The 18,266-nt window shown below is 33.1% G+C and overlaps 1 protein-coding gene across 1 annotated transcript; it reads left to right on the forward strand.

The window, feature by feature from the left end:
• Positions 1–5,607: 5,607 nt before the first annotated feature.
• Positions 5,608–18,266, forward strand: LOC119835835 (sodium/potassium/calcium exchanger 3-like). The gene is made up of 11 exons (XM_038360870.1): positions 5,608–5,755; positions 8,037–8,152; positions 8,436–8,538; positions 13,501–13,688; positions 14,358–14,505; positions 14,929–15,030; positions 15,421–15,531; positions 15,861–16,076; positions 16,480–16,581; positions 17,241–17,362; positions 17,796–18,266. Exons 1-11 carry the CDS (start codon positions 5,608–5,610, stop codon positions 18,009–18,011), a joined length of 1,572 nt encoding a protein of 523 aa, XP_038216798.1. The 3' UTR covers positions 18,012–18,266.

An 18,266-nucleotide genomic window follows, 5' to 3' on the forward strand; every position in this document is an offset into this window, starting at 1 on the left:
TTCTATTTTTAGATTATATTTATGAGCTTAATTTATTTTGCTACTAGTTGTGCCCCGCGGTTTCACTCGCATAGGAACAAGCATACAAAAGCAAGTATGCGTATGTCATCTTCGTAATTCTGCGAGCAAACTCGCGTGCAGTTATTAGTCGTATTAGAAAACTATTACGTAATGATTGCATTACACTAATAGCTTTTAATGAGGCCTTGTAATAGTTAGAGCTAAGTCATTTTAGCATTATCTTCTACTATATAAAAATAAGTCGGGTTTTCCTTCCTGGCGCTATAACTCCAGAACGCACGAACCGATTTCCACGGTTTTGCATTCGTTGAAAAGGTCTCGGGCTCCGTGAGGTTTATAGCAAAGAAAATTCAGGAAAAATTTCAACAAAGAAGCGAGAAAAACGAAGCCACCTGGTGGCGAAAGGGAGTTCGCCGGGTTTGCTAGTTAGATATATATTTGTACTTTACACAATCGTCTGATAATCTCCTCACTTTATTTCTGTTTCGCGCCCAATAAAGGTATGTCTATGTCTATTTCTTAATTCGACTTTTCAAAAATCATACGTTTTGAACAAAAAGAACGCTTTCAAATTGTCTGAACTAGACCACAAATACATGGATACACACGGGTACTAGCTATAAAACAAAAAAAAATCATGGGTTCAAAACTTATAAGGTTACAAACAAAAAAAACCGTCAAATTGTCAATCTCCTATTTATCTTATTAGTATTATCTCCTATTTATCATAGCATTTACGACTATCCCTTTTAATCCAATCGCTTTGAAACGGACTACATAAATCAAGATAAAAAAATCAAATGATAAGAATTTTTAATATCTTCATCAGCTAGAAAGTAAAGCGCATAAATGTTCTCGTAATTCAATTAAAAACTCCTCTCTAATTACTTATTAGCTCAAAATCTAGTTTCGTTCGATATTTGAAATTCGAACATTATCATTTAAAGCTTTACCAGCGTTCCAAATCTTTTTTGCTACCGCGATATGTGAAAGAACGATATTAAATTTTTTTCAAATCTGTTAATACATTTTTGTGTGCGGGAGACGAACATACCTAGGAACGAATTGAACCGTCTTTCACCAGGGAACCACACCCCTATATATATATCGGCGTCAGATGTTAGCATGAGAAAGGGACTGTAATTCGTTTGCTGAGTCCATTGTAATGAACAAAAACAGTTGTTAAAAATTGTAATGCCCGATATAGTGTATCGTCGAGACACGTGGAAATCTCATGAGTACATACGAAATAACTGCATTATAATCAAAGAAAAGCAATACTAAAGCCTGTATTAAATTACAAAATCTCATAGCCAAAGTGTGGTGTTACAAATGTGACCCTAATTATGGCGTGACTCACACGAATGTAAGCAATGAGACAATTAATACAATGGTTGACGCGTGCCGGGTGATCCTTAACCTCGTCAACATTACAAACATCATAAAAATATAATTAGTTTTTACATTTTTTTTTTAGCAATTGTTTTTAATCAAATATGCTTTTTTTATTTTTTCGATGTTTTTCACTTGTAGTAGGATAATAATGCTTATAAATTTGAAAATTTTGCAATTTATATAACTTGTTCGTTCAGTAACATGAACCAACGGGCTTTCGCCCGCATAGGCAAAGGAAATGATGGACAGTCTTGGGATTTTATTTCCCATAGTTCCTGTTCCCGTATGATTTAAGGGATAATAACTATTCTTAGTTAATTGTTATTGGGTCTCAAACTATCTCTGTACTAAATCTTATCCAAATCCGTTCAGCGGTTTAAACGTGAAAAAGAGACAATCAGAGTTAATTTCACATTTATAATATTATTAGAGATGGGGGATGGTACAGAAACGAGGCGTTTTTAAACATTTAAGAAAAATATTGTCAAAACATAAATATTATTTCAAATATTCTCAAGTTTATTTTGCCGATGGACATTTTACTCGTAATACGGTTTTCTCGTTACTGGCAATAACTAGGGAAAGCAATGTATAATCAAAAAACCTCCCGCGGGATCCCTTGAAATTATGTTTTGAAATCAAATAGAAACTACAGTTTTGATAAAAATCATGAAATGTTTGATACAGGGAACATTTCATATATTATGCAACTGATATTAGTTTATTTTCTAATCTTGAAATGTTTGTATACAACAGTTTTCTATCATCTTAAAAGCGGTCCGCCTCTGCTTCATCCATTATATTATGTTATAAAAACTTTAACTGTAAATTCATATAGAAGATTATTATTATTTTATAACGAGTAATAGTAATAATTAAATTACAGCGTTATCTTAGACGCTATATGGAAAATAAATAAATAAACAGCACATGCAATTTTCAAATAAGGAAGAGGGAACTCTCCTGCTACAGGTTTTTTTAACTTATCAGAGGAGTTCCAAGTATATGCAACTACACACACAGGCTGTCCTTGAATAAATTGTTAAGAATAGTTTTAAATTGTAAAATTACTATTACAACGATATCAACCCATGGTGATAACTTTCAAAAATATACTCTGAAGAAACAACATTTCCGATCCTGTTTCTAAGCTGCAAATTCATACTAAAAACTCTCTTTGAGCTCCTACGCTCATCAAGAAGCGTGCGTCATGCACTGTCCTATGATACCATATATATATAGATTCAAAAAACCTTGAAAAAGGTGAAAAATCTTTGATATGCGGTATCCGCTGATCCGTGCTCCGACAGCGCTGTCTTTGCAAATTAATAAAAGTTGAAGCCAAAAACAAGTGCTAGACTAGCTGCGCCGCGCGGTTCCACTCGCGGTTGGAAGCACGGTCGAAAGCAAGTAATTCTATTGCTTATGTATCGTACTGGTACATAATATACCACAGGCAATTATCATCGATATCCGCCCAATGGTTTTGCATGAAAGACTAAGAAACATACATTGTCTCAAAAATTGCACATTTTTAATGTTAGTAGGATCAATGACTAATCAGCGTATTATAATATTTTAGTAATTAATAATAAAATAACAGTCCTCGGCTATCGACCGCGGAGTGCCCAGGGCTGTATCTTTATATGGTGCAGTCATGAGCAGGCTGCTCGTGTCCCATAGCACATTAAATTCTGTAAAGAGCTTCTCCGTGTTGGACCTGTGTCCCCCACAGACCCTCTAAAACACTGGTTATTTTTCGTCTGGAACTATCCGAGTATTATGGCGAGAGATATACATAATAATTTACTAATTCATTCACAACCATTTGTAGCCATATATCTTAACCTTTACTCCGCTAATTAAACTATTGTAAAACGAAAGCAGTGCTCATATATATCACAAGTAGGTACATAGCAACTAATACATGCGCAGTTAGTTGCCTAGTGGAATCTGCCCACACTTAAAAGGTCTTTCTAATCTTTAGATTAGTCGATGTTTTTAATGGAATTTTCTGTCCGATAACCAGCAATAAATCCCAGCTGTAAATATTTCAAAATAACTATTCGCTTATCTATATTTGGGATATTCGGTTTCAATATTGAATATTAGCTATGTGAAATTTGTGCATGTCAAATATTTGTGTGATGCAAAAATGAATTTTATTTACCTTTTTAAATTATGATATTTTCACTGCAATATATATTATATCGTTGGAGATAAAGTGAATAAATATGTATATATACTAACAAAACCAATAACACACATTTTCAATAGATAATGAAAATAATAAAATTCACTGCTACCTTGTTAGACTGGTCGGAGTGTGGGCGTAAGAAGCTTTCGTTCAGTTGAGGTTAAGAAATATGTTATTATATAATATATAATATAATAGTTTCAAAGAATTCTTATTTTCCGTAAAGAAGATAAAACTGTAGAACAAGTGGAACTTTTTAAGCCCTGATTTCATTAGTCATACCAAAACCGCTACAGGTAAGCCTTGAGGAAATTATTTATAACGTCAAATACGCATCAATTTTTGTGCATTTCAGAGAATTAATAGCAACATTATAGTACAAAAAGCTTAGTTTTCTATGCTCTGAGGTGAGGCTTTAATGTATTTTTTTATCTTTATGTAATATTACACGTCACAGAATATCAAATATTAGCAAATATTTGATTTGAACTTCTAAAAACTTCTGAAATTTTTTATAGAGGTAATTACATTTATGGGTAAAAAAAACAGTAAAATATATGCCTTGTATAATAAAAATAAAAATAAAAATAATAAAGTGTATTATTTCAACGGAAATTAATTTCTCAAACCTCATCTAATTGCTTTTAGAAATAACTTCAAATGGAACGCATAAATCTTCTGTACTTCAATGCAGGTAGATAATATCGTAGGTACATTCGACCTATACAAATATTAGCCAATACAGTATCTTGTCGATACACGATGGAGTAAATAATGTCGATTGCCTGTTTGATAATGAAAGTAAAATTTTATAAATATCACATAATACGTGTTGGTGTATACTCGGCGAAGCACGATGGTCGATGAGTATTCTGAAAGTAGAAGGGTACGCATATTTAGTGACAGCCGTAGATCGTTGTACACTACGCTTGTTGACAATACTAGTTTTTTTTTATATAATAGCGGGCAAACGAGCAGGCGCGTCACCGGAGATTAACGCCGCCCATAGGCGTCCACGCAACCTGGAGAGTTGAGGGAGTGTTGCCGGCCTTTAAGGGAAGAGAGGCATCATTTATACAAAGCGGGTAATTTTTGGTTATATAGAGGAGCTACATAGCCAAAAATTTATCGTGTTGCTAAGCGTAGAACTCAAATGGCCTGACCAAGTCCGCTAATCATAATAAATAATAAAGATAGAAAAATGTACCACCAAATTTATATAGTAATGTAATTTTATAACGCAATTATTGCACGTTTGCTGTAAATAATAATATGCAAATACAGTCAAAACTGTTTACAACAATATCATTAATAACAACATATCGGTTAAAATGACCAAAATCTAGGGTCCCAGCTGAATTATCAACATATCAACATCATCGGCTGTTACGACAATCGGTTTTTACGACTCAATATGAGAAGTCCCTTTGATGTCATTATAACAGATTTTGACTGTAAATTTTAAAATGTGTTGGTTGAATATATATTTAAAAAAACAATACACAGAGACTTTCTCAGCAAATATTTCGCTGAGCTGTACTAGATTAAATTAATTTAAAAAATCTGTAAGCATCAAAGCAGCACATTTTTTTTTATAATCTACCCAATAACATATTGAAATCGAAAGCTAAGCCCACTTTCGTGTCGTGACTAACGCAAGATAACTTTATAAATAATATATCCAAATATTGACATTATAACATATTAGTTAGCATTGCCCACCTGCTTAAGCTGCTGTTTACCAACCGATATCGATACAGCTTATCGAAGTTATTGATAAACAAATCCCTCATTTTAAAAAGACAGTAGTAAAGTCTCGGTACATCTTGCAGGACGCTTTGCGTCCCCTACAGCAAGAATTCACTTGTCAATGAAATTGAGCTGCATACACGGCGAAATATTTGAATTTTTTATTTGACAACCGCTGCCGTTGACTCTCCGAAGTCAACCTGAAATTTCTTTCATTTTCTTGTTGATAATTTAATTGATTTTTAATGGCAAAAATGTTGATACGGACTAAGTGTAAATATCGTACGGCGGTTGTAATAAGAGTGTTATTCCTTGCGTTACCATTCGTATATTATTTGATGTTTGGCGCAGCTGAATATAAAGAGAAAGAGAGAGAGATAGAGCTGTCCGCAGGTAATGTTTTCATAAATTGTAGCGTAGCTCTGCAATGCAAAGCGATGCGATGTCTATAGTGTGTTTATATGCATTCAATTTGACATTATGATACATTACAGTGAAGGTTCTTAGGATTAATTTTAAAAGTGTTCATTATAAGTCTACTTGTTGGGTACTAGGGATTAATAAACGTTAGAATATTTAATTTAACTCGTAATTTACTGTTTTCTATATGTCCATTTATAGATCTTAAGGGTAGTTTATACGTAATGGTATTTGATTTAACTCCTTATTTTTGAATTTTCGCTTTTTTGTAGATTTCCCGTTTTCCCATTAAGCCTAAAATTTAATGCATATTTTTTTATTTTATTTGTACACCATAAGATTACATATTTTCCTAAAGTGATTTAAACTTAATAAATCTAGTTTAATAGACTATCAGACTTTAAACTAATAGTATTTAGAAATTTGAACAAAATTTCCAATTTTCCTTTTTTATTGATGGCCACCACAAATTCATAATTTTGTAGTATTCTACTAATCAAGCTATTTCATTAAATATCTATACTTTATTAAAAAAAAAATATTTTTTTTTAATCCGCCATTTCGTGGCAGCCGCCATCTTGGACCGACTTTCATCAAACGTAGTTAAGAATATTCCCGACACATCAGACTTTCAAGCAACATAAACAACATTAAAATCGGTTGATGCTAAGAAGCTACAATGGCACAGACAGTCACCCGTCGTTTTTGGTACTGGAGTGAAATAAAAATAGTACTTATAAATTACAAATAAATAAGCACAACTATTACTGATTGCAAAAACATATAGCTAAATTTAAAATGAGATCCACTTCTACGTATGTACTATATTGCATAATTTATAATCCTATAATAAAATTAAACTAAGAAATGGAAATATAAAATACTAATTATTTAATAATGCATTCAATTTGCAAATGCGAATGGATATAAATTGAATCTTTATGTACTTAAATTTTAGCAATTACCTTGCTTCATTGAGTTTGTAGTCATATCACCAGGGAGGATGGTGATATGACAAAATACTGTCTGAGTACGCCTGCGAGTCGCAACATAATATTGTTAGCATTTTATACAAAACATATAAGAAATACATAATCAATACTAAGATATATATGTCGAACCAACACTTTCGTATCATCATATAACATGAGGGCATTCTATGAACTTTTCATAATACTGTTCACTAGATATTGCAAGATTCATGTGAATAAATTTATTATTAATAGTTAAATAAAGGAAAAGTTTATCAGGGTAGGTAAATCACCAGTTCTATAACAATGTTATGTTGTAATAACTTTTACATAATTGCAATTTTATGCCTAAAAGCATCTGATAATATCCTATTAGTATTATATTATAAACGCGATAGTTTGTAAGTATGGATGGATCTTTGTAACTCTTTCACGTAAAAGTTACTGAATGAATTTTAATTAAAATTTACTATGATATAGCTTATATATCAGAATAGGACATGAGCTATATAAATACTTGCTATTTGCCCGTCCGTCGGTGAAACGATGTGATGCAGCTAGTTTAAATTATATAACTACGCTTTTTGGTATTAATTGTGGAAAAAGGGCATATTTACAATACATTTCCACACCTAAAAGACTTGGTAATTTTTTCTATAGAACCGTTATATTGGATCAATATTTTATTCTTTATTTCAAGAATCCAACTTAAAACTGTTATAAAATCTATTGCGACTAACATGGAGTGATTTTCATAAGTATCGTTAAATAAATAACGTTTCTACGTAAAATGGTTTCTTACATTTACCTGGAACTGTTCATAATAGCGTGGCGCATTCGAATTCTCAGATGTTCTCTGTGTAAGTTCCTATAGGATCTTTCCAGGAACTCCTATTAATTACGAACGATCTAATTAATCTCTAGACGCTTCAATGTTTCGCTTTCGATAAATTGTATATTCGATTATATAGGTGTCCTTTATCATAATTTATTATCCCTAGTGCTGATTGTTTAGTTCGATCCGAATATTATACTTAACAACCGTTTTCAAAATGTGTTTTATTTACTCGAATTTTAATAATTTAGAAGTAACATCGTTAATTTGTTGTATAATATTAATTTTAGTGAACGGAAAAGTTGTAGAGGATTAGCAGAGAAAAAATGTTCATGGGCGATGGTGATCGCTTACAATCAGACGAGCTATCAGCTTAGCCGCCCGCTCTAATATAAAAAAAATATATGTTTGCTACTTTCATATAATTTCCTAAGCGATACAATTGCAGATGGACGTTTCACATCTCGACACCTCTTGGCTTTGGAGACCAGCGGCAGGAACTGCACCCCTCCAGCGATTCTGGAGTTTCCTCCAGATGGACTTAATAGGGCACAGCGACAACAAGTATGTGATTATTTACTGTATGTACAGTATGTACAACAAGACGTAAAAGCATAAATATAATACGAAATACATATCTATAGAATAATGTATTTTACACATGTAAATCAATATAGTAGATAAACTATATATTCACAATAGTATACAAAGAAGAAATGTTATATATAAAAATATATTAAATTTCTATATGCCTTCGCCTACGCGTTGAAGCCGCAAGCGGAAAGCCAGATTGATAAAAATTTAATCTAGAGAGATCTATTTTAGTTTGTTAAACTTTTACCTACAGGGCTTCATCTTTATCCACTGCGTGATAGCGATATACTGCTTCCTACTCCTCGGGGCTGTCTGCGAACATTACTTCGTGCCAGCTATAGAAGTAATATGCGAACGTAAGACTTTAATCTTTTTATGTCACCATCGGCAGTGGAGCTGGTGAGTCGTCTGATGGTAAGTGCTACCACCGCTAATGAACATTTGGAGAATCGTAAAGCCGATTGCAGACCTTACGCCTCCACAAATGTAATACCGACTCCAAATTGGAAAGGGATTAAGAAAGGATTGACGAGAGGAATAAAGGAAAGGATTGTAAATAATAAGGTTAAGGAAATGGGCCTCCGGCTCCCCCACTCACCGAACGAAACACAGCAGTATGCTATTTCACGCCGGTCTTCTGAAGGGGTGTGGTACTTCCCGGGTGCCAGCTGGCCCAATTCGTGCCGAAGCGTGCTCGACATACAAATTGATTCATATTAATAATACGTCGTAGTGCGGTGTGGGACTACATATCCCATATGTTTCATAATATGTGTTTATTTAGAAATTAAAAACTTTTTAACGGATTTTAAACGCGATTTATTCATTATCTTATTAATTAGACCTATATTTAATATTACAAAGCTGAAGAGTTTGTTTCGCTGAAGACGCTAATATTAGGAACTACTGTTAGGATTTAAAAAATTCTTTCAGTGTTAGATTGCCCATTTATTGAGGAAGGCTATAGCTATGTAAGTACCACGTGCTGGGGCGGACCACTACTAAAGTAAATAAAAACAATAATGAATATTTATAGTTTAAAATAGTTGAGTAATTAATAACTGGGGGTCGGCCAGTTCTTGTTTATTATTGTTATTGTTTATATGGATGGAATCCTATCCTATTAATAATATAAACGCGAAAGTTTGTAATGGATGGATGTATGGATGTTTGTTTCTTTCTCGCGAAAACAGCTTATGTGTAAAATATTATCTGTATGATATTTGGTATAGATAATAATAAAATAGTCTGGATTAGCATATAGACTACTTTCTATCGTGGTACCACACGAGTGACGCCGCGGCTTACAGCTAGTCAATAATAGTTAAGCGCGCTTAAAACTATATAAATATCCATTACAGATTGTAAATAATGTGTAATAAAGCGTCGCGAATTGTCACCTTAAGATAAGCATTCCATCTTGATTATACGTAAGTGACACTTTACATAAGTAGTCAAATCCTAGATCCGTAGAGGAGATAGAGACAGAAGACCTTGAGCACACCCTGTCTCTTCCCAGGTAGTCATTTATCGTAATTGAAATAATATAAACTAATTATCTTTCAAGTTGTATTAATTCCTGTATCAACTGCACATGGTGTGCAAATTCGATTAAAATCGGTCGAGTAGTTTAGGAGTCCATCGACAAACAACGTGACACGTAATTTATATATATGTAAAGTGGCAGTCGAGCATGCTTCGTCACGAATTGGGCCAGCTCACACCAGCTCAGTTGTCCGTAAGCAAAAAAAATAAAACTATACTACTTCTCTATAGTACCTACACTACTTCCTACTTGAATATTACCATCTCACTGGTCCATCGGTTATAATGTAGAAAGCATATCACGAAGTCAATCATGTCAATCGATCGAGTCATAAGGTCGAGTCGAAAATCAAATATGTAGTTCGTTGATATAATTGTAAAAACGGTACGGTGATAATTTGATCGTGGAGTTGAGAATTTAGAAATCAAACTCAGTGTTTCGGAGAGCGCATATTTATCTTGAATCTTCTGTCCCATAAGGTTATGATTATGATGTGATTATGAATGTGATGATTAGTCACTTCTCTCCACATCTCTTATTAGATTAGCCCTCTCTTACTCATTGGTATCAGTACTCTACTCAACTAGATACTAGTATATTGGTGTTCTGGATCAGGTGATGCGTGCTCGTTTGCCCTCTAATAAGAAGACAAACATGGAGCCGCGAGAATGTGTTTATAGCGAGGTTTGCAGCCATTTATCCATTTACCGTCCACGTCACATGCCAATTGCCTATGACACACGAATGGAGGGCATTTCATAGATTATTTCGGGCAGACACCACAAAAATATCCTTGTTATAATATGAATGGAATATATTTTGAAGCGTGTCGGTTACCTCTTAATTTGTAAATGTGTGTAATGCAATATACAGGCGCACCATGATTTGTTTTAAGATTTGAATTGAACGCCCGATATTTAGAATGAAAACAGATTCAATATAATGTTTTTGCTTAAAAGGTTTTAATTGCTAATATAAAAGGGTTAATAGTATATAGTTTCCATAAACTAGAGTCAAAAAGTTTGGTTGAAGAAATACGGAGAACATAGTGTATCATTATTATTCTGACAATAAGTTCGTGTAATAAAGATAGTTTAGCCGGCAAGAAGGAATACGGAACAGAAGGCGTAAATTGTGCCATAAATTATTAATCTTAAAAATTTACCAATTTTTATATTAAACTCTTACCTAATCAAACACCAGAAAAATCCTAAACAGTTACTTATAAACATTCATGATTTCAATTATTATTAAATCTCATATAGTAAGTACGCTTGAGTCCTTCTAGATTATTCTTTGAGCACGTCAATAAGTCCTAATGTTTTTCTTTCTTTGCTCTTCGTGTTTACAAACTACTGCATTTATGTACCTGTGGATTCCATAATGGAACTACGCATCTGCTGTACCTAGTCTTAAAGTCCTGAAGTAAATAACACTTACACAACAAGTATTGGTACTTTCAGGGACGCAATTAAATGGCAAATAAATTACAGCTTTTAGGCAATAGATATATTCATTCTAACACATGCCAAGGGCGTGGATTGGAATTCCAATTTTAACTATTCCTTATATCGATTTATTTCAGAATTAAAATTGCTATATACTCTAATAATATATACGCAACGTCAATTATTGGACCAATTCCAAAAAATAATTTTCCTTTGGGTAATGTACGTGATCCTTGAGTGCCTTCAACCTTGTATATATTAGCATATTAAATGTGTGTATTGGTTTGTGTTTAAATGACTTGTGGTAGGACACTAGATAGGCTACGTTTGCCGAGGTCAAACATTTAATTCCTATGACAATTTACTTTAGATACGTGGGCAAAGCTGCGGGTGTAATGCTAGTTGGCTATATAGGTAGACGGGCGAGGCCGGGACGTACCGATAGTAGTTGATAAAATAGAAAGAAGTTTACTTTTTTGTTTTATTAAAAGAATATATTAACATTAAGGCACTATTTCATCTAATGAAAAGTGACAACGCTTTGTAAAATAATGTTTTCTAGATTACCTGATAAATTAGTATATAAACTGCTATTTTCAACCGACTTCAAAAGTTAAGGAGGTTATCAATTCGACGGTATTTTGTCTTGTTTCCTCTTAACTTTTTACTGGGCGAGCTGATTTTTTATTTGAAAGCTCGTGCCTTCCATGTACTCCCTAAATTTACATTGGTCCAGTTTTGAAAATTTCGAGGCGGTAAAATAATTGTGTTTTTTGTTAAAATAACGATGTAATAAAATTATCGCTTTAAATTAAAATACGTCGTGCTATAATGTGCTATAATATTAAAAAAACAAGTTATCTTCCCAAGGTTCAAGGTTGCATTATTTAATCGACTTTCATTGATTGCTATTCACATTTATTCAGCTCATAAAAGAAATAAAAGCATTTTCAACCCGTTATCAAAACCTATATATAGTTTACGCCCTTGATAGCTGCGTGATGATTGTAAGTGTATCTAAAACGTCCCTGCAAAAACTCCTAACATCAACTGACAAATGCATTTGTTCGATAAGTGCCAGGGGGAGTAATCTGATAATGTTCATTCAATTTCTATGCACCTTTGAATTGCACTAATTACTACTGAAACTGATGTCTATTCCGCCACGTTTCTTGTGAAAAATATCTTGAAGTGCATTGTTTCTAGAAGTATTACAGATACTCAATAGATAACATGTTCGTTTAAATCATTTTTAAAGGTGTGCATTTAGTTCTTACTCAATTCTTATATTTACTTGATGTAATCTCCTTAATGTATGTCATATAATAATACCTGTTGGTGAACCTAAAATAAAAAAATTATTAATATCCAATAAATTGCAACAAATTGTCGTGTTCCATATCCAAATTTACTATTGAATTAAAAACCAAAAACCTTTTTAAATGTTTTCCTAATTTAAAATTAATTGTAATCGTAAAACGCATAGGAAAACCTACCGGGTAATCAATCAGGGTCGAATAAAATATAATACTTTTAATTTCAACAACACTCACTATTCGCATGTGAACTTATGTTCGATTCGAGTTCCCAGCGATATTTACACATTGGAAACTCATCGTTAAATTTGTGTTATTTTGGTATCTGTAAACAACCCTCAAAGCTGAAGCTGGGTTATTGCCAAAAGCTGATAAACATTGATTCGAGGGTAATTACAGGACCGATTCCTGTTTATTTATCACTAATGTTTGATATGATCGGAAGGGTGGTTAACACAGAGAAGTGAATTCAGCGTATGACATACATTGTGACGTCATAGTCGAAACACATCCGATAGGATGTATAGGATAGGATAGTAGGATACTACTAATATTATAAATGCGAAAGTTTGTAAGGATGTGTGTAACATACACATCTTTACATAATTACTCTTTCACACAACAACTACTGAACCGATTGCAATTAAATTTGGTACGTAGATAGCTGGACAACTGGAATAACACATAGGCAACTTTTTATCCCGATATTCCTACGGGATACTTACGCGGGTAAAACCGCGGGGCGCAGCTAGTTGGGTATAAAATGAAAGGAATGTGCAAAAAACCGACTTTAAAAATATTTGCTGTCTCAAATACATCTTCATGGAATTGCTTTAGAAACTGAGAGTTTGAAATATGTTTAATAATATTGTGATATATCCATCCAACAGGTTATTACAAATAAATGATGATGATGATGTATAACATCATTATAATAATTTATATGTGTGTTTAATATCTACATTGTGTTTACTTTATTACAACAAAAAAATCTTAATAATTTTTCAGGTTTGAATATGGAATCGGACATAGCTGGGGCCACATTCATGGCGGCCGCTAGCTCCAGTCCCGAGCTATTTATCAACTGCGTTGGCACGTTCGTTACTGAGGGGGACCTGGGGGTGGGGGCCGTGGTGGGTTCGGCGGTCTTCAACGTGCTCGCTGTGCCGGCGTGCTGCGCTCTCGTTGCTTGCAGGGTAATTGCTTACTCACTCACTGAGAGTTCAGTCACTAACTGCAGTCACTAACTAACATATTCTCTCAAATATACGGGGAGCATTTTAGTGAGTGAATACGTTTGTTCTCTCAGGCTCACTTACTATCTCACTCACACGCTCAGTCACTATCTCACTGATTTGCTTTCTCACTCACTAACTCCTCACTTATTAACTACATTATATTTTAATGATAAGTTCAGTGACAATAAGAGACGTAACTTCATTTTTACTTCATAATATCATATATTATTATTAAGAAAACAAAACTTCAACTAACAAAAATTTGTAATTAATTATGTGTAATTTAAATGGATTGATGAAAAATCTCTCATGTTTTATGACATGTACACAAACAATGCATTGTTATACTAGATGCGCCCTGCGATTTCACTCGCGTAAGTCCGTATCCCGTAGGAACATCGGCATAAAATGTTGCCTATATGTTATTCCAGCTGTCCAGCTGTCTACGTTCCAAATTTCATTGCAATCGGTTCAGTAGGTTTTGCGTGAAAGAGCAACAAACACACACATATCCTTACAAACTTTCCCATTTATAATATTAGAAGAATAATTAGAATCTTTCCTTCTTTTCTATCTCTCTATAATCATCGTTATCAAAATAAATGTTCTCTGTTTATGTGATCCCAGGCAATCGATCTGGACTGGTGGTCTATATCCCGGGACTGTCTCATGTACGCGGTGGCTGTATTGGCTCTGATCCTGACCCTACTTGACGATATGGTGTACTGGCACGAGGCTCTCTTACTTGTGCTTATGTACACTTTTTATATACTTGGTGAGCTACATTTGTTGAGTAAAAACCTAATAAAGAGGAATCTTTAACGATTTGACGTTTACTTAAAACTGTTCGACAGATTTTTAAAATCATATAACTAACATAAGAAAACAGTAATCAAACCAAAGTACATTAAATATTTCTATTTAATATGGTTGTTTAACGATACCAAAACAATGGTAAGACTGTCCACGAACCGGGGAATCAAAAATAAATTCGAAATTTTAAATAAAAAAAAGAGTTTTACGAGTAGGTTTTTTGGTAAAAAAAACAACGCCATGTACGTATGTAAAGTCGTAGAAAATACTAACCTTTCCTAGACAATCCACGAAGTATGAGAGAAAAGATGACGCAATGTTATATAAACGCAGATACTAGAGTTAAGATACGCGGCGTCTACTAAACAAATGAATTCACTTTCAGCTATGGTATTCAACACCCGTTTGGGAACGTTTGTTAAAAGCGGCTGCTGTTATTTCAAAAAGCCAAAACAATACACAGAAGTTACACCACTTCTGTATAAAGGTACTTGATATATTTACTTATGAATTATCTACTTTATTATTGTATAATTATTAATTACTTATCCTCTAAACTTAAAGTCTAAGCGATGTGTTATGAATTTAATTATATGTAATCGGCTAATATAATCTGGGTGATCTACATTACAGGCACTTGCCTAGCGAAGACAACAGTCCTATCCATTTTTGTTTTATAATTAATAAATACATAAATAATACCACTGAGAATTTTATTCCTAAAACTAAGATATATTTTTCTTTGATACAGTTAATGTTACTCGAATTTTGTAACTAAGTACGTAGAAAGGACATTTTAGTTTTCCTTATTTTGGTTAAGACAAATGATTTTACAAATATGTATACGTATACATGTATATTATCATTAATTTTGTAGAAAAGTCTAGTCCTTTGGATGCCACGAACAGAATAACGGTTTCCAATCAAACAATCAACGATATAGAACAGGGTACACAATTGAAGAAACGTCATGGTTCCACGGACTCAGGTATGATGAAAATATAATACTTACACTAGCTTTAGTCCGCCTGGTCTATCTCCATTCCCCACTCACGAAAATCATAAAATCGCTCCAACGAGAAGAGAGACAAAGAAACAAACGCTTACGCATTTATTATAAAAAAATAACGCAGAAGCATTAATCAATATTTTATCTCTACATTAAATCAATATTTATTTTTGCTTAAATGAATTTTGCCTGAGTTTAAACTGGAAGCAAAATAGACAACTTTAACAAGACTATCACAAATTATCAAATTATATAGAAATACATAACGTAGATCTTACACCTAATAAATACGTCACTAATCTTCGTAGATTCCAGCGTGAGTTCCCTTTGGTCCTGGCCTGGCGACAAATCATCACCAGTCAAGAAGTTCTTCTGGGTGTTGACTTGGCCTCTCTGTCTGTTACTATGGATAACCATACCGGATTGCAGACGGCACCCTCGGCTGTACCCCCTCACCTTTATAATGTGTGTGACCTGGATCGGAGGAGTATCGTATTTGGTGGCGTGGATTATAACTATCATTGGTAAGGGTTGTTTTATTTTCCACACTTTTTATTCATTATTTCCACATCAATACCTATAAAAGCTATAAAACTGTAATGTTAAGTACATTAGACATAATTCATGTAACTTAATGTCTGCAGTGTATTTTTTTTGTTCAAATAAACTTATTATTATTATTTATTTTATCAGAAATAATTGACAGGTATATACGCAAAGTACTTTTTATCGTCGCTAAAATTACATCATATATTAACTAAAAATAAACTAATAAACTTGATTTGCATGGTCAACGAAAATTCCCTTGTGAATGAAAGACTTGAAGTATGACTTATACATAAATGAGAAAGTTACTCTTGTTATATATTAAGTTATAAAAAGCCTAACTCTTCATAATAACTAACTAAAATATATCACTCATTCTAGGTGACACTCTGAATGTGCCTGACAGTATCACAGGCCTGACCATCCTCGCAGCAGGAACCAGTCTACCTGAAGCTGTATCCAGCGTACTCGTCACTAACCATGGTAATGTTCATAAAAAGCAGGATTAAGAAACTAAAAAAAACTAAAAATTAGTTATACGAACTCCTGTACACACGTAGGAAATAAAACATCCATTAGTAAACAAAGTTTATAGTAAGATTACCATCTTGTTTCCTAGTAATCACGATATTTGCTTCGAAGGTATTGGGGATAGTTCATGATACTCGTAAATTAATATCAATTGAAACATTTTTTAATTAATTATTAATAGAGCACATTAACCAAGAAAATATGTGTAGTTATAAGATAAAACTTTTAATTACAAATGAAATATTTAATTCTAACAAAACACAAAATCGGCTTCAAATTGTCAGAACTAGACTTGAACTTAAATCGAACCATATGGGAGCCATCAGCTTTGAAATAAAAAATGAATCATCAAAATCGGTTCGCCCAGTCGAAAGTTCTGAGGCAACAAACCCAAAAGAAATATACAGTCGAATTGAGACATCCTTTTTATGAAGTCGTTTAAAAATCTAAATCATACAGGCTAATGTTAAGTCGAATATAACTCGAACCGATAATGAGTTGGCGGATAATATTATAGTAACATACAATGATCTCAGTATACGTCATCGATAGATACGTAGATACAGGAAATAGATGAATCTAGTAATAGTTTTGTTTCATAACTGTTACAGGTCATGGCACTATGGGAATAAGTAACTCCATTGGCTCTAATACATTTGACATCTTGCTCTGCTTGGGACTACCGTGGCTAATAAAATCTCTTTTCTACCCATGCGTGCCTGGTAATCATTGGGTATGTACAATATTATATTAAATGATTATAGATAGATATATTTTTCTCTATATTCTAGTTTAAGAGACAGTGTACGTAGTTATGTAAGGCGTCTATTTTGGTAAAATAAAGATTTTTGATTATTTATTTATCTTTAATCTTTTTCTATATTAACAAGAATAATAAATGTTTCGATATTATATAAAATTCATAAATATTGAAAAACATAACATAATAATAGTTATGCCATTTAAAATGTATATATTCATAAAATTATTAACTTCATCTTTTAACATAAATGTGTATTTAACAATGAGATAGAAAAATTAACGAAAATAGTTTATAAACACTAACAGTACTCATTAAAACTTAAACATAACTAAAATAATATACGAATAGAGTGATTTGTGAGATTTTTACAGTTACTAAAAGTAATTTATAATACTTGTTTCAGGTGAAAATTAATTCCAGCGGCCTATCATATAGTGCTATTTCACTCTTATCCACGCTATTCGCGCTGTACGGCTCTCTCGCACTGAATAAATTTCAGTTAGATTGGAGAGTTGGCATTACCTGCGCTGTTGTTTATATTGGTTACCTTGTGTTGGCAGCACTGATAGAGTTGAATGTACTATTTGTTGTTAATTTGCCCGTTTGCCCACATTTATAGGTGGACGAATTGTGCAAACTGCACGACTGTACTTAATTTAATGTACATGTAGTGAGAAAATGTATTCGTTAACTAAGCTAACACATGAAATGGACAAATAGTTATTAATGGGTCTTGCTTAAGTACCTGAATGATTCATGTTTTACCCAATTAAAAGATGTATTTGGGAAGGAAAAACAGAATGTGTATTTGGAGATTCTGGGAAGTAAAGTTTTTTTTAATTATCTTTATTGTCTATGTGTATGTACCTAATGT

The sequence above is a fragment of the Zerene cesonia genome, chromosome Z, assembly GCF_012273895.1.
Source record: "Zerene cesonia ecotype Mississippi chromosome Z, Zerene_cesonia_1.1, whole genome shotgun sequence".
In the NCBI taxonomy this organism is placed as follows: domain Eukaryota; kingdom Metazoa; phylum Arthropoda; class Insecta; order Lepidoptera; family Pieridae; genus Zerene; species Zerene cesonia.